This window comes from Balaenoptera acutorostrata, chromosome 19 (genome assembly GCF_949987535.1).
Source record: "Balaenoptera acutorostrata chromosome 19, mBalAcu1.1, whole genome shotgun sequence".
Classification (NCBI taxonomy): Eukaryota; Metazoa; Chordata; class Mammalia; order Artiodactyla; family Balaenopteridae; genus Balaenoptera; species Balaenoptera acutorostrata.
The window spans coordinates 58,379,509-58,396,274 of NC_080082.1; the positions used below are offsets into that span (position 1 = coordinate 58,379,509).

The following is a 16,766-nucleotide window of genomic DNA, read 5'->3' on the forward strand; positions in this document are numbered from 1 at the left end:
CCACACCCACGGCCCCCGGGACACGCTGGCCTCGCGCCCTCCCCGCCCACGCGCGCCCGGTGGCGCGGCTCCCGGCGCCCCCTGGTGGACACACGCGAGCTAGGCTGGCCCGTCGCTGAAACCCCTGCCCCAGGTGGTGGGTGATCAGGTCTCCAGGGCCGAATCCCGGGCCTGTCACCTTCCCCAGGCCGAGTTCCGCTGTGTGAACCCGCCCCCCCCCCCCCCCGGCGCCTTCCTTCTCTGTGCCTTTTTCCTTTTCGAGTGGAGAACGGCCTTATGAGGCTCTGGATCCCTATGGATGGTTGCCAGGGCCCAAGGGCATCTGAGCTCCCTTCCTTATTTGTAAACAGCATAGATTAATTGATTCTAAGATAAAGTCTCAGGGGGCGAGGTAATAACAATAGTTAACATTTAGTTCCCGGCACAATCTTAAGGGTTTTGTATATATTACCTTGTTTAATCTCCAGAATAACCTATGAGGCAGATGAACCATTATCACCCCCATTTTACGGATGAAGCAACTGAGGCACAACTATGTAGCTTACCCAAGATTAATGATTCTGAGCCTGTGCTTCTAGGGTTCTAATAATGTATGTTTCTAACATTTCTCGCACGTAATGTTCTGTGCCCCCAACCTCGACATTCCGAAAACTCTGATTTCCAAGATGCTAGGGTTGGAACATTGACAGGTCAAACGTTCTGACATTGCAAAGTCTCGTGTGCCGAATCTGCCACTGACGGGTATAACTTTTCTTTTTTAAGAAAACTAGATTTTTAAAAAATTCAACAAATTAAAAATGATACTCATATTTTAAAAGTATTCCTAGGCGGCCGGGAAAGGTATTTCGCCTAGGGCTAGAGCCCCAAACCTACAACCTGGGGCGGACCGGAATCTGCAGAAGAGGGAGGAGCCATTTATCCTTTACCAAGATAGTAGCCTCCCCGCCCCTTTGCGGCTCCAGCCACCCTACCAAGATGGCGGTCGCCGGTAGTAAGTCACGGGAGGGGGCGGGATTTCGGCGCGCGCATGCCCAAACCGGATTTCCGGGAGCCGGAGACCAAGTTCTTCCTTTAACAAGATGGCGGTGGGAAAGGGTGGTGGTGGTGGCGGCGGGCAGTGCTCGAAAAGCGAGGCCGATTCCGGCTTCCTGGGGCTGCGGCCCACTTCGGTGGACCCGGCGCTAAGGCGGCGGCGGCGAGGCCCAAGAAATAAGAAGCGGGGCTGGCGGCGGCTCGCTCAGGAGCCGCTGGGATTGGAAGTCGATCAGTTCCTGGAGGACGTGCGGCTGCAGGAGCGCACGAGCGGGTGAGTGGGGCGGGACTGCGGACAGCTGGGCCACGTTCTGTGTGGCGGGGTGCGAGGCCGAGCTGCCTGGGGGGGACTTCCGGGGGCCTGGGAGCCCCTGTCCGGCACCGCTGGGGAAGCCGAGGGGATGGACTGGGAACTCCGGGTGACAACCTGGGGGACTTAATAGGGTCACCGGGTGCAAGACGCCCAGTTAAATTAGAATGCAGGTAAACCACAAACACTTTTCCGGTATCAGTACGAACCATGCACCCAGCCTAGTTTAGTGCGTTTTTTTTCTTTTTTTAAAATTAATTAATTTTTGGTTGTGTTGGGTCTTCGTTTCTGTGCGAGGGCTTTCTCTAGTTGTGGCAACCGGGGGCCACTCTTCATCGCAGTGCGCGGGCCTCTCACTGTCGCGGCCTCTCTTGTTGCGGAGCACAGGCTCCAGACGCGCAGGCTCAGCAGTTGTGGCTCACGGGCCCAGTTGTTCCGCGGCATGTGGGATCTTCCCAGACCAGGGCTCGAACCCGTGTCCCCTGCATTGGCAGGCAGATTCCCAACCACTGCTCCAGCAGGGAAGTCCTAGTGCGTTTTAAGTAGTAAATTCTGCAAACTGGAGGGAGGGGCTCTGGCCTGGAGGGGTCCCAGGCGGGAAGATCGTACTTGAATGAGCATAACAGGAAAACTGAGCCCGAGAGGTTAAACCTGCTCCTTCCGCAGCTTCGTGCCCCTCTCCCTCACATGTATGGCTGACATTCTGAATTTCCATCTCCCAGTGGCTTGATATCAGAGGCCCCCGATGAAAAACTGTTCTTCGTGGACACTGGCCCCAAGAATGAAGGTGAGGAAGTGTTTTTGTGGCGGGTGTATGGCGATGATTAGTCCTTATTGAGGCTCTCTCAGCCTCTAAAAGGATCTGTGTTAATGACGTGGCTTGGGTGGCAAAGACCTGCAAAAAAAGGTCTTTACTATATAAACAAGAAGACCTGGAATGAACAGAAAGCAAGTTAGGGACTAACCTAAAGAACTCATTTTTTTTGTGTGAGGTTTCAGAGAGGTCTCAATGCCCAGAGAATCCAGTCGGGATCTGCCTTGTTGAGTAGATAATCATAAATCAGGAGGTCTCCGTTAATTTGCAGAAAACTAAGTCAAGGACTTGCTGTAAGGAATCATACCTGTTTTACTCAATAAGATGTTTGTTCTTTAATGAGAACAAAAGGATCAACTTGAATAAGTTGGTAAGAGACTCCTCTTGACCCGCTTGCTTTAATTTGCCAAAATGCAGGGTCGGGACCTTCTAAAACAAGTGGAGGAGAAGCAAGTTAGGGTTTGCTTTAGTGAGTAATAAGGTTTACTGTCAATATCTGGAAAAACAGATGAAGAATAAGCAATTTGTTTTACGGAGGGGCTAGAAAAGCTAAGGGGTCCGTTTTAACCGGAAAGCCGATAGCTTTAATGAGCAAAACGTCAGGCTGCTGTAACAGCAGGATGGCCTTTATGAGCATGTATGAGATCAGTCAAGGGATCTGGTCTAAGGGAAATGAAAGGACCTCTTGGGGGAGAGCGGTCTTTGAGGGAGCAGGTAAGGAAGGGGTATTAAAGAGGTTGACTTTCACAGGAGTGAGGAGATCTGCTCTGTGAACAGAAGGGGAAGGCAGGGAGCTGCCCTGGTGAACAGGCGAGGAAGTCGTTACAGATTCTGCTTTAGGTTTAAAAAAAAAAAAAAAAAGTAGAAGGATAACAGTGATTGCGCGCTTTCACAGGTGATCACTGTGCTGTGGGATCTTGAAATACGATGGACCCTTGAACAGTGCAGGGGTCGGGCACTGACGTTCCATGGGGTCGAAAATCCACGTGTGGTTTGTAGTCGGCCCTCTGTACCTTGGTTCCACATCTGTGGATTCGACTAACTGCAGATCGTATGTTCCTGTAGTATTTGCTATTGAAACAAATCCTGGTATGAGTGGACTCCCGCAGTTCAAACCCATGTTGTTCAATGGCCAGCTGCAATTATTGGGTTGGCCGAAAAGTTGGTTTGGGTTTTTCCGTAAGATGTTATGGCAAACCCCGAACGACGTTTTTAGTCAACCCGATACATCTCCGCCTGATCCTGTGAGGTAGGCATTAAACCTCATTTTGGCAGCACAGAGGAGCAAAGTCACTTTCATGAGGTCCCTTAGCAAATGGAAGGATGCGGATTCCATCCTAGTATGTTTTGTTCTAGAGTTCTTTTTACTATTAGGCTTTAGAAGTAAAAGCAGAAAATGCTGTTGTGCTAAGAATCGGCCGTCTTGGGTCCTGAGTCCAGCTCCCTGGGCCTCATGTCGCCTGACCACCTGCTTTCTTCCTTGTTAGCATTAAGGGTTCTGTGGCCACTTCCCTGTTGCCTCTGGAAGCCCCTTGTCTGCAGGGCTGTGGGTCTGACTCCTCTGTGTCCCCAGCACAGGGCTGCCTCCAGCTGGCCCAGGAAATGGGTGTGGTGTGGGGAGTCACAGCTTGGGCACCCTGGGCGCTGCCCTTGCGGGGGCCTCTTTCCTCAGGTGGGAGCCTGGGGTCAGCCTGGGGCCTCCAGGTCTGTACTGGGATGCAGGTCTCCAGGGGAGCCGGAATGAGGGGAGTGGGAAGTTGGTCTTGGGTAGTGAGGAGGCCTGAGGCCTTAATTCTTTCCTTTCTCCCACCCCCAGAGCTGAACAAGAAGAGGACCAAAGGTCAGAAGAAGTCGCTGCTTCTCAAGAAACCCCTTCGGATCGACCTCATCCTAGAGAACACATCCAAGGTTCCTGCACCCAAAGAGTGAGTGTCCCACCACCCCCAGACCCTCCTTCTCCTCTGGTTCTGGCCTCACACCCTTCTGTGAAGGCCCTACTCACTTCCTGACCCTAAAGGAATTCTGGGGAGGGAGGGTGATAGGTGAAGGGCACTGGAGGGGAGGATGGGGTCGGATTTGCGCTTTGGAGAGCGGATTGGGGGCAGTGAGGCTGGGGCCAGGGCGCTGTGGCTGGGCGGGTGAGGATGGGCCTGGACGGGGCCGAGGGCTCTGTGGATGGAAGGGGGTGCTGGGTGGGCAGCCACGGCCAGGGGGTGGGTCAGGCAGGGCTTAGTGACTGACCCCTGACCCCACCCTGGGGGTGGGGCGTGGATGGCTGATGGGGCGGACAGTGGGGCGACGCTGAGGTTGGTTTTGAAATGGTGTGTGCGGTCCCTGGGAGACAGCCAGGGCAAGGGCCCCAGGGGCTGTTGTGTTGTCAGGTCTGGGGCTCAGGAGAGAGGCCTGGGCTGGGGGCAGACGTGGGGAGATGGTCTCCAAAGCTGCTGGATCGAGTGAGGAGTAGGGGAAGCCTGAGGAGGCCCCTGTGGAGGGAGGAGATGCTGGGCTGCCTGGCGGGGACAGGGGGAGCCCGCCTCACCCGCTGCGCCCGCGCCGCTTCTCCCCGGCCCAGCGTCCTTGCCCACCAGGTCCCCAACGCCAGGAAGCTCAAGCGGAAGCAGCAGCTATGGGAGAGGCTGGCAAAGCAGGGCGAACTGCCCCGGGAGGCGCGCAGGGCTCAGGCCCGGCTCCTCAACCCTCCTGCGGTCAGAGCCAAGCCCGGGCCCCAGGACACGGTCGAGCGGCCCTTCTACGACCTTTGGGTCAAAGACAGTGAGTGTCCCTGCTGCCGCGCACCGTATCTGAGGGGGGCGCCCTGCGGTGTTGCTTTGAGGGTCTTCGGCGGAGTCAGGTGTCTTGAAGTGGCACCGTTTTCCCGCTCGTGCTCCCCTTTTCCAAGTGGCCGGCTCCTGCCCCTCCGCCTTGGGTCTCTTCTGCTTTCTGGACCCCGTCCACGTGCGCTTTTGCCTGGCATTCGAAGCCCTCTGGGGTCTGAGAGTCAGTCCTTCCCGGGCCGTCTTCCGGTCAGTGCTTCAGTGCCATCTTAAGGGAGGAGGGCTGGGAGGGAGCCCCTCAGGGCCCCGAAGTTCCCCCAGCAGCCGCCCCTCGCTGCCTCCGCAGACCCTCTGGACCGGCCCTTGGAGCGCCAGGACCCTTTTTTCCTGGAGCAGACCAAGAAGAAAGGTGTGAAGGTGAGAATTCGTCAGAAGGGCGTCCGGGGTGATAGGGGTCAGAGCCCGGGGCTGGGGAGCGTTCAGGCCGTGGGGCCTCAGCGTCCGAGCCCGACCGGCCTGTGACCCGGAGCCCACTTGCTGGAGCCGGGCAGGCAGTCCCGCCTCCGGGGCACAGAGCAGAGTGGTGGCAGGTCAGTGGGACATGCTTTAGGGAGAGGAGGGAAACCTTCACTGGAAAGTAAGATGGTACTAAGGGGCCGGAGACCTGGTGTAGTGAGCGAGGCTGCAGAGATGGGAGGGCAGAGCCTCCAGCGAGGGGGGGCTGTAGGGTGCGGAGGCCCGCTGGTCGGGGGTGGGAGAAGGCTGCGGGGAGCCCACTTGGGGCTGTGGGCTTCTATCCTAAGTGCTTTTGCACACGGGAGCGGTGGGGTTGTGGGCTGCTCTGAGGAGGTGGGACAGGTGGGGGCGGGCACCCCAGCACGGGGGTGGAGGGGGCGACCCAAGGCAAGTCCTTGGGCGGAAGCACCCAGCCTGGCGGGCAGTTGGCTGTGGGGAGGGGCAGGGGGCGTCAGGGGCGACCCCCAGGCTTCTGCTGGAGACGGGGGGCCTCTGCTGGGGTGGAGGCCGGCCGGGCAGGGACGCGGCAAGTCCGGACGGGGAGCTGCTGCTCAGAGCTGAGCGTGCACTCAGGGCCCCTGGGGGTTTGTTAAAGCACAGGTTCTGGTTAGCGGGTTTCAGGTGAGCCCGGGGCCCTGCGTTTCTCCCAAGCTCCCGGGGGCGCAGGGCTACACTCTGAGTGTCCGTCAGCCCTTGTCTGCAGTGTCCTGCGCTGACAGACGCAGAACCTCGTGCCCTCTGCCGAGCACAGCTGCCGATCTCAGTGATGGCCTGATGACCGTACCATACAGTTTTGCAAGTCTCACCCCTCCCCACCGCTCTGGCGACAGGGACCCTACTCAGGATAGGCAAGCAGAGTCCCTGCGTGCTCGTTCTGGGGTTGCTGCGCCCGCGGTACCAGCTGTCCATCGTTCCGGATGCCGCAGGCACCTCCCAGCTTGAAGGCTGTGCGCCGTGCTGAGGCCTCTGCCGCCTCCCGGGCCCGGGGTCCCGGCACCTGTCGGAGCTTGAGTCATGGCGCTCCCGGGCCTTACCCTTTCTTGGTCTCGTCCTCCTCCAGCGGCCGCAGCATCTCCACACCAAGCCCTCCCAGGCGCCTGCCGTGGAGGTGACGCCCGCGGGAGCTTCCTACAACCCATCCTTTGAGGACCACCAGGTACGCTGCCCCGCCAGGCCTCTCAGCTGGTGCTTGGCCGCTTGGTCGGCATGCCCTCCCAGGGCTCGTGGTCCAGTCGGGGAGACAAACCTGTTCCCAGACAGTGATGACCCAGAGTGGGCAGGGCTGGGATGGAAGGGCACGGGGGGGGCATCAGACCCAGCCTTGGGAGTCAGGAAGGGCTTGCTAGAGAAGGGGGCATCAGAGCTGAGACTGGGGGCAGTTTGTTATGGTAAGAGAGGAAGGAAGGGGGGTGTTCCAGGCAGAGGGAACAGCATGTGCAAAGGCCCAGAGATGGGTGAGACCGTGGTACCTTTCAGGAACTCTGTGGGACATAAATGCAAAAGGCTTTCAACTGTTGGCAACAAAACGTGTGACCGAGTAAGCTTTGTGCAAGGGCGAAGGTAGTTTAGCAACAGGAAAAGCTGGTGGCAAGAGTCAGTGTTTATCTCACAGACATCTGCTGGGTACAGATGTCACGAACAGAGAGGGGACAAACCCCCGCCCTTTGGGAGCTCAGGTTCCTGGAGAGAAATCGAGGTCGCTGAATAGACGCAGGTGCTCCTGTGAATGCTGTTCAGCGTTGCTCACCGTGAGACAGACTCTTAGCTGAGCAGTGGCAGGGGGCCGCGTGCCTCTGCCGGGGAACAGCATCTACGGGAGCCGGCAGCGCTGCACGAAGCACTGAGAGGACGAGGCCGGCCGCAGGCGGAGGAGCTGCGCGCAGAGGGAGATGCTGTCTTCTTCTGTTTCTTTTTTAACATAATCGCTTTATCAAGATATGATTTCCAGGCATGTGATTCACCCCCCTACAGGACACGATTCAGTGGTGTTTAGTATATGCAGAGTTGTGCGGCCGTCACTACAGTCAATTTTAGAACATTTTCATCACCCCAGAAAGAAACCTAACGCCCATCAGCCGTCACCCCCCGGTTCCCCATTTCCCCTGGTCTCTGGCATCCACCACTTCTTCCTGTCTGTGCGCGTGTGCCTGTTCAGGGCACTTCCTGGAAGTGGAACCCTGCAGTGTGTAGAGACCAGACTGTCCTTTAAGAGAACGGGCAGAGCAGACGGGAGGTTAGGGATTAGAAACCCCCTTGGGCTGGTGCAGGGAGGCCAGGGAGAGGAGGGGGCGCCTGGGCCGTCGAGGGGGGTGGGCTGAGCCCTGGGGTGGGGGTGCAGGTGGGAGGTAAGAGGGCCGGGTCGGTAACTCCCAGGAGAGGCCTCCAGGGCCTGGGTCCTCACCTGCGTCCGCGCCCCCTCCCAGACGCTGCTCCGGGCGGCCCACGAGGTGGAGCTGCGGCGGCAGAAGGCAGCAGAGCAGCTGGAGCGGCGGCTGGCCCCGCCGGCCTCGGAGCAGGCGGCCACGCAGGTGAGCCGGGCCCGCGCGCCCCCCCCACAGCCCGCTCCCCGCCGTGCGCCTGACCCGCCCCCTCCCCCCAGGAGTCTGCCTTCCAGGAGATGTGCCAGGGGCTGCTGGAGGAGTCGGACGGGGAAGGGGAGCCGGGCGAGGGCCAGGACGAGGGGCCCGGGGCTGGAGGGGAGCGGGCCGCGCGAGCAGAGGCCTCGCCCACAGCCGCCCGCCCGGCCTCCGCGGAGAAGAAGACGGAGCAGCGGCGGCGGCGGGAGAAGGCCGCCCGGATGCTGGTGAGCACCGTGGGCCCCGTCTGCTCTGCCCGGTCCCGCAGCCTGGTTTCCCCTGTCGGCAGCCTGCTTTTTTGGGCTGTTTGGGATCCTTGAAGCTGCTTTGTCAGCCGAGACCTAGTTCCTGGCATCCTCCAGATGCCTCTCTGGGCTCAGAGGATGCAGCGGGGAACACGCCACGTCAGGCCTGCTGCCCTGGTGATGATGTTCGGGTGGGGGGTGGGGAGGGTTTATGAACCACAGACAGAGAAAAACGGGTAAGGAAGGTCGGTTCAGAAACCAAGCGCTGGGCTTCCCTGGTGGCGCAGTGGTTAAGAATCCGCCTGCCAGTGCAGGGGACACGGGTTTGAGCCCTGGTCCAGGAAGATCCCACATGCTGCAGAGCAACTAAGCCCGTGTGCCACAACTACTGAGCCTGCACTCTAGAGCCCGCGAGCCACAACTGCTGAAGCCCGTGGGCCTAGAGCCTGTGCTCCGCAACAAGGGAAGCCACCACAATGAGAAGCCCGCGCACTGCAACGAAGAGTAGCCCCTGCTCGCCGCAACTAGAGAAAGCCCACGCGCAGCAACAAAGATGCAGCCAAAAACAAATTTTAAAAATAAAGAAAAGAAAGCAAGCACTGTGGCTAAACAGCTGCTGTGACCTGGGAGCAGGTGGAGGAAAGGCCCCCCGGGGCCGGGTCGTGCTCGGCCTGGCCTCTGACCTCGCCCGTCTCCGCAGAGGGTGCAGCAGGCTGCCGTGCGGGCCGCCCGGCTTCGGCACCAGGAGGTCTTCAGGCTGCGTGGGATCAAGGCGCAGGTGGCGCGGCGGCTGGCGGAGCTGGCTCGACAGCGGGAGCGGCGGCAGGCACGGCGGCTGGCAGAGGCGGACAGACCCCGCCGGCTGGGGCGGCTCAAGTGAGGCCCGGGCTGGGGGCTCCCTGGGAGGCCGTTGGGGTCCATATCCCCCATCTGGCGCCTTCCTATCTTTGCTCAGCCTGGGCCCCTCCTGGGAGACCATCTCTTTCCACCAAAGTTCCGTGTTCTCAACCCAACTGCCCAGCCTGTTGTTCCCAAGAGGGGTCTTTGGCCTGTGTCCTGGGCCAGGCTGACCCCCCCCTCCCGGACGCCCCACATTCCCCAGGTATCAGGACCCCGACATTGACGTGCAGCTCAGCTCGGAGCTGTCTGACTCACTCAGGACCCTGAAGGTACTTATGTGGCTGGGGGGCTGGGGTGCTGTAGGGGAGACGCCCGTGCCTGGTGATGATACCCATCCTTGCTCCCCACGTCCCCCAGGGACTATGGGCGACATCATGGCTGCCCCCAGGCTGGGCTGGTTGGGCTGATGCCTGGGGGCTGAGGGCACGGGGTCCCCGGGGGTGAGGGGCCGAGTGATGGATAGTTGGAGCCTGGGGCCCTCAGAAGACCGTTCCTCCTGGCCAGGTCCCATTGTAGCCCCTGGTCTCCGGCCCCCACTCTCAGCGTCTTCTGTCCCAGAGGGGTCTTCCTAAAGCTCAAAATAGACCCTGTTCCTCCCCCGCTCAGAACCTGCTGTGGCTTCCCAGTGCCCCCAGCTCCTCGCACGGCCACGGACTCTGTGGTCTGGACTCTGTGTGGTCTGGCGCGCCTCGGGGCTCCAGCCAGCTGTGCTTTAGTGGGCCGACCGTGCACTCTTCTTCTGACCCCGCCTTTGCCCCTGCTGCTCCCTCTGCCGGCCACGCCCACTCCCCTTCTCCAGCCTCTTTCCTGTTGCTTCTTCCAGACCCAGCTCAGGGCCGGCCCACGGCTCAGTACCTGTCACCCCATGAGCTCAGGGCCGGGCTGAGCCCCTGGTGTACGTGAGGCCAGACTGGGGGCTTGGCTAATGGGACTGCGGGGCTGACTCCCCCCACCCCCTCCACTGGACCCTGTGGAGTGGTCAGGGCCCTAGGGTTTCTGCCTGGCACCCGCTGAGGCGTCCCTGTCCGTGTCTCGCAGCCTGAGGGCAACATCCTCCGGGACCGGTTCAAGAGCTTCCAGAGGAGAAACATGATCGAGCCTCGGGAGCGAGCCAAGTGAGAGCCGGGGGCTGCCATGCGGGGCGGGCATCGGGAACCTTCCGCGCCGGAGGGGCTTGAGGTCGCCGACTGCTCTCTTCTCCCTCCCCCAGGTTCAAGCGCAAGCACAAAGTGAAGCTGGTGGAGAAGCGGGCGTTCCGCGAGATCCAGTGAGCGGCACTCCCCTTCTCCCCGGTGGTCCCCAGCGGTCCCGGGGCCCTCCCAGACCCGGTCGCTGTGGCCAGTGATGGAGCGATGCTCCCTTGGCCAGGCCCGGGACAGGGTCAGCCTGCCAGAGCCACGTGACCGCAGAGTCAGGCCAAGGGAGGGTCCCCGAGGGGAAATGGAAGGGCCCAAACCAGAAGAGGGGGTGTCACGTGGATGAGGATGTGGGGCCCCGCACCCCCGTCCACCCTCAGCCTCTCCTCTGTCCCCAGGTTGTAGCTGCTGCGAGATGTTGGAGCCCCCGCCCTTCAATAAAGCACCTTCTTTTTTGGGGGGTTTGTTTTTTTGTTTTATTTATTTATTTATTTATGGCTGTGTTGGCTCTTCGTTTCTGTGCGAGGGCTCTCTCCAGTTGCGGCAAGCGGGGGCCACTCTTCATCGCGGTGCGCGGGCCTCTCACTATCGCGGCCTCTCTTGCTGCGGAGCACCAGCTCCAGACGCGCAGGCTCAGCAATTGTGGCTCACGGGCCCAGTTGCTCCGCAGCATGTGGGATCTTCCCAGACCAAGGCTCGAACCCGTGTCCTCTGCATTGGCAGGCAGACTCTCAACCACTGCGCCACCAGGGAACCCCCAATAAAGCACCTTCTGACCAACACCTCAGGCCTCGCGTGTGACTTGTCTCCCTCCTGGGGGCAGCTCTGCGTGTCCCCCTCTAGCACACAGGGATGTGGGTACCAGGGCCTTCGTCTCCACCAAAGGCTGCTGGGAAGCAAGGGCGTGGCAGAGGGCGTGTCCAGCAGGGGCAGGGGCGTCCGTCCCGGGAGTGAGCAGCGGCTTACAGAAGCAGGCAGAGGAGACGGGCCTGCCGCTGTTGGGTGTGGGAGGGGAGGGCTGCACTTGGGTTTCTGGTGGGGGGAGGTGGCCCATTGCACTGCAGTGACAGGGAGGCGGACCTTGACCGCAGGCACCTTGACTGCAGGCGTGTCACGTTCAGAGCAGCAGCTGAAGTTTGCTGCCCGCCTATCCTTTCTCATCAAGCCCTCGCGACAGCCAGTTTAGGAGGGCTGGAATTACCTATCCCCGCCCCGCCCCCTTTTTCTCCGGCGGCACCGTGCTGCAGGCGGCATCTGTTACGTGGCCGAGATTGAACCTTCGCCCCCTGCAGTGGAAGCGCAGAGTCTTAACCACTGGGCCGCCAGGGAGGTCCCCATCCCTATCCCCTTTCTAAAGGTGAGGAAACGGAAGCGCGTGAAAGGAGGTTGATCCTCCCCCCACCCCCACTATAAAGGACTTAAAAACACTTATGCTACAAGTAATGAAAGACTGTTGTCTCACTGTAAGTCATTGATACGGTTCATACACATACCAGAGAAATGTGAACGTCACCCCTGACCTTTGCCCTCCATCCTAACCCTCTGCAGAGGTAGCCGTCTCTGCAGTTTGCTCTGAAGGGTTCCGTCATGTTCCACGTGTGAGTCTGTTAAATTACATACGTATACGTTGGAAAATAGTGTTTTAATTTTTCTGTGTCTGGGATAGGATCATACCATATGTGGTTCTGTAACTTGCCGTTTAGTACATGTTGGGGAATTTATGACTGTGTAGGGTGCGTCCTCATTCTTTTTTTCAGCTGCAGAGAATTCCACTGTACAACCGTGCTGTGATTCCACTCACCCAGGCCCATATTGCTCCTGGTGAAGCTGGAGGGGATACCTGTGTACCTGTGCCGTTTCACATGTGTCTGTAGGCCAAGTACCTGGAAGTGGATCTCTGGGCTACAGGGAAAGTGTATCTAAAAGGTCATTTGGATCCAGCCAAAATGCTCTCTGCATATAGGAGTCCCCCCCTTGTTTGCTCATAGCTTTGCTACGGTATGGTCTCACTTTTTATTTTATCGTGCATGGTTACCAGTAAGGTTGAGCACCTTTTCATATGATCACTGGTGGTTTCTTCCATGCTGGTTCAAATCTTTGGACCATTTTCCTCCTGGGCTGTTTTCTTGTTTGTTTATAGTAGCTCTTTATTTATTATGGGTCTGAAGACTGTCATACATGTCACAGACATTTCTCCCAGGCTCTTCCTTTTGACTTTGTGCATGGTATCTTGTCAGGAGTGTCCATTGCTTTTAGTTTTCTGTTAGTCTTTCTCTATTTTTTATCATGGCCTTTAGGCAGGTTGCTCCAGGACAAGATGTTTATAAAAATATAGCAGGCAATTTATAAAACAAATGGCTGAAGGGAGAGACTAACGTCAGAGCCTCCTCCTTCCCGCCACATCACAATTTAAGGAACTGTTCCTGCTGTTCCTCCCCTTCTCCCATCTTAAAAAGGACTGTTATACAGACAAGAAAACTGCAGTGTGCGTGTGTGTATAGGGGAGGGGGCAGAGGATGGTAGGTTGAGGTGCAAATGGAAGCCACTTGGTGTCTGCTAAAGCCTTAAGCCCCAGCCTTTGACCCAGTAACTTCATCCTGGGAAGGGAGTCTGAAGGAAGCTGCTGGAAAAAGGGAGGAAACTCTTAATGTCCAGAGATGGCCAGCAGAGCATCTGTCAAATGCTGGGTTCCCCGGGGGATGGAGAGGTCCCAGCTATCCGAGGGCAGATTCTGCCAGCCGGGGCATTAGGCAGAGTCCTCAGGAAGTTCTCACTGTTTAATGTCCTGGGGAAATGCGTTTGTTCCCCTGTGTGCAAAAAACACGGGGTAACAGCAAAGACAGGTTTGTGGGTTTCCCTGCATATCAATTACATTTCACTTCTGATTTTTACATTAAAAGAAAAAAATTTAAAATGCTGAACTCCAGTTAAAGATTTGCAAGCTGCAGTGGTGCCCTGATGTCTGCAACTTCTTTTTGAAATGCATAAAATAAAGGGGATGAACGGACAGATAGGGGAGGGACAGATGCCCAGATGTGTCATCAAACAAGTTCAGGGAAATGTTAACGGTAGAATCTAGGTGCTGGTGCATATGGGTGCTCCCAGGAAAACTCGCTTGCCTTTACCATTTGAAAATCTTGCTAATAATTATTGGGAAAAAGCACATTGGGATTTAGCGTGATGCTGATGGAGCCTTAAGGTTCAAAGTCAATTACTTGCACTGGTCCCTTCCAAGGTCCTACACTTCCTTTCGAACTTGTAACTTACTATTTTTCCTGTAGCGGGTCCCTCAAATTGTAAAAGCTTCAGGCACCACAAAACCTGAATCTGCCCAATCGTGGTATTAAAAAAAGTGAATTACCCACCAGTTGAGTGATGCCTGAATAAATGATAGTGCATCTATACTGCAGAGGGAGCTAGAGTTGGTTATTTAAAGGATGGAAGCCATCTGTAGGCAGCAGCCTTAAATTGTGGTTAAGAGCATGGACTTGGGAGCTAGAGTCTTGATTTCAAATCCCAGCTCCGTTACATACTAGCTGTGTGACCTCGTGAAGGTTACTTCACTTCTCTGTGCCCCAGAGTCCCCATCTGCAAAATGGACATAATGATAGTGCCTACTTCGTTGGGTTATTCCAAGGGTGGCATCTGCACACAGAAGTGCCTAGGACAGGGGCCTGGCACAGAGTAAGCCCTAGATGAGTGTATTATAATGTTAGGGAAAAACAAAAATGGGAAAAAAAAAAGTGTGGAAACTTGCAATCTGTGCCAAAGACTCCTCACACATGCTCTTACCTTTTGACCCACTGATTGCACTCTTGGGAACATGCCTGAAGGAAATGGCCGGAAATTTGGGGAAAAGCATAATGCAGAGGCAGGTCAGTCAGAGCGCTGTGTAGAATGGAAGGAAGCGTGGTAATGGCCGTGGGATGGGCCTGGCCACTCGGGGGAGGGAGGCCTCTGCGGCCACTAACCCAGGGGTCGGAAGCATGCGTAATAACCGGAATGTGTTTATGTTCTGCTGTTTTGTGGAATAAAGGAAACAGAATCTGCCCCCATCCATGCTGGGCTTCATTGAACTAACCCTGTGCCCAGAGTCTCTTGGGTGGGGGATTCCAGGGGATGCTTTTTCCATCTTCAGCCTTTTTCCAGCTTTTCCAAACTTTTTTAAAAATAGGAATTCAAAATATGGACATAGATGCCTTGATGTGCTGTTTGGAAGATTAGAAACAGAAACAGTCCAAATATAGACAATGGGAAATGGGTTTTTATAAGTGAGATGTCTACACGATGGGATATTTCATCACCATTTAAGAAAAAAAACAGCTTTGGGGAGAATTTTTTGGGGGGGAAGGGGAGGAATTTTTAATGATCGGGGGAAATACTTATGGTCTGTCTCAGAGAACTGTTAAATGGGGAAAGGATTATGACTCTGACTACTTTAAAAATGTAAATAAACACATAGGCAGAGAAAGGCATTTGGGAAGATGTACACCAGGGTTAACAGGGGCTACGCTCCGATGGTGAATGATGCTAGATTTGTATCTTCCTCCTTAAATCTGCTTTTATGTATCTTCTCCAATTCACTGGGGTGAACCCTGGGTGAGCTTTGCCAACCTCCACCCACCCTCCTTACAGCAGGGGCTGGAGGCAGCAGCTGCATTTCCCAGACGCCCTCGCAGCTGGATTCTAGGTGTAGGACAGGCCCCAGCGGTTAGAGTCCTTCCAGAGACATGGACGGCAGAAGTGACCCTAGGGTCACAGCCAGGACTGGGCGTTCTTGAGCCCAGAGGTTCCCTGGAAGCACGTGGGTTCTGTGCAGCCGTCCTGGGCATTATCCCTAGAGCCCAGCCTAGGGCCCAGCCTAGAGCCTGCTGCCCCAGACTCCCTTGGTTTTGTAAGCACCTGATTCCCTGTATTAAATCCCCTCCTGTTTAAAACACCTGGAGTGGTTTCTAGTTAGGCTCTGATCCCTGCCCAAGATGCATTGTTTTTACGCTCAGGAAAGTAATTTTTAAAATTCTAAGAGCTCCCCGAGGTCTGCAAGAAACTAAACCCTTTCTGTGACGTTTTTGCTGTGTTCATTTGCCATCCAAAGAGATGTTGGCCCAGAGAGGGCAAGAGGCTTACCCAAGACCACACAGTTGCTAAGAGTCAGGGGTCAGGCGGAACTTTGTCCATTCCACTTAGAGAGCCCAGCCTTCCATGAATGAGTCAGGAGCACAGATAGATAGATGGCTGAGGACACCTCCAACACTTTGTGCTCACCTGCCCCACAAGTTCATGGTGGGGGGAGGGGGGAATTGACCTATGGTCTAAAATCCTCCTGTGACCCAAACTCTAACGTGACACATTAAGTCCCCCAGGCCAAAAACCTGGCAACATCATGGATTCCTCCCTTTCCTTTAATGATAATGTCATTTAAACAATTAATACTTGTTCCATAATTAGAAGGCTGTCTCTGTCCCACGTCCTTGTTCTGGTCCCAGTGTGACAGGCGTTACTGTGCTCCCCCCACCTCTTCTTTTCTTTACCACTGAGGAATCTGAAGCACAGACAAGGGAAGTGACTTGCCCAGATTTGAGATTCTACCCGGGTCATGTCCATTCTCCCTTCGAAAGAACTCTCGCATTTGTCCCCACCCCCACTTACCCACCCAGGTACTAACTCCAAAATGCCGAGTCCTCTCCTAGTAATTGACATTTGAGCAGAGAGTGGAATAAAACAAGGGAGGCAGCCATGAAGATAGGACAGGAAAAATTGTTTCCAGGTGGAGAGAACAGCCAGTGCAAAGGCCCTGGGGTTGGGAGCCTCAGGAAGGGAAAAGAGACCTGGGCGCCTGCAGCCAAGGGAACCAAAGAGAGAATGTGGGAGGTGAGGCCCATGATGCAACCTGAGACGACATCATGCAGTGCCATTCAGACCATGTGAGGAGAGAGAGTCCCTCTGGCTGTGGCTGGGGAACAGACTGTTGGGGGCAAGAGATGAAGCAAGAAAGCAGCTGCAGTAGTCCAGCTGGGAGATGACGGTGCTGGACCAGGGTGGAATCAGTGGAGGTGAGAAGCAGTCAGATTCTGGATCCATTTTGAAGGTGGAATGCGCAGATTGGCCGAGAGGTTGCACGTGGGCGTGAGAGGGTGGAGAGAGACCAAGGATGACACCGAGGATATTCTGGGTGGAACATTTGGATGGGGGGGGGATGCCCGATGAGGAGATGGGACATAGATGGTTTGGGGAACACAGGTTCCAGGAAGTAAAGCACTAACCCGTTCCTGGCTGGTGAGGAGAGGCAGAGAGAGACAGAGAATGAATGAGAACTGAACGGATGGAGGGGGAATAGTAAAAAGCTGGTTAACTGAGATGGGGACAACTCAAGTAAAAGTGTGTTTGGGGCAGAGAAGTTTGGATTGAATTTTGACCAGATCAAGCCTGAGTTGCCTATTAGGCTTGTAAAAGGCAAAGTGGC

At 56.3% G+C, this 16,766-nt stretch overlaps 1 protein-coding gene and 1 non-coding gene across 5 annotated transcripts; both read left to right on the forward strand.

Annotated features, from left to right (window-relative positions):
- Window positions 1-1,070: 1,070 nt before the first annotated feature.
- NOP53 (NOP53 ribosome biogenesis factor) lies at window positions 1,071-11,085 on the forward strand. Of its 4 annotated transcripts, none has more exons than XM_057534195.1 (13): window positions 1,071-1,306; window positions 2,065-2,129; window positions 3,973-4,081; window positions 4,729-4,928; window positions 5,277-5,347; window positions 6,507-6,602; window positions 7,870-7,974; window positions 8,046-8,249; window positions 8,968-9,143; window positions 9,370-9,436; window positions 10,206-10,282; window positions 10,378-10,434; window positions 10,830-11,085. In XM_057534195.1, exons 1-13 carry the CDS (start codon window positions 1,080-1,082, stop codon window positions 11,065-11,067), a joined length of 1,692 nt encoding a protein of 563 aa, XP_057390178.1. In that variant the 5' UTR covers window positions 1,071-1,079; the 3' UTR covers window positions 11,068-11,085. The 4 variants fall into 4 exon arrangements, with proteins under 4 accessions (XP_057390178.1, XP_057390180.1, XP_057390179.1 ...); XM_057534197.1 differs by lacking the exon at window positions 10,830-11,085 and adding an exon at window positions 10,702-10,761; XM_057534196.1 differs by lacking the exon at window positions 8,046-8,249.
- Window positions 9,483-9,593, forward strand: LOC114236120 (small nucleolar RNA SNORD23). Its single transcript, XR_003622145.1, has one exon. It is a non-coding gene; the product is annotated as a small nucleolar RNA SNORD23 (small nucleolar RNA).
- Window positions 11,086-16,766: the final 5,681 nt, after the last annotated feature.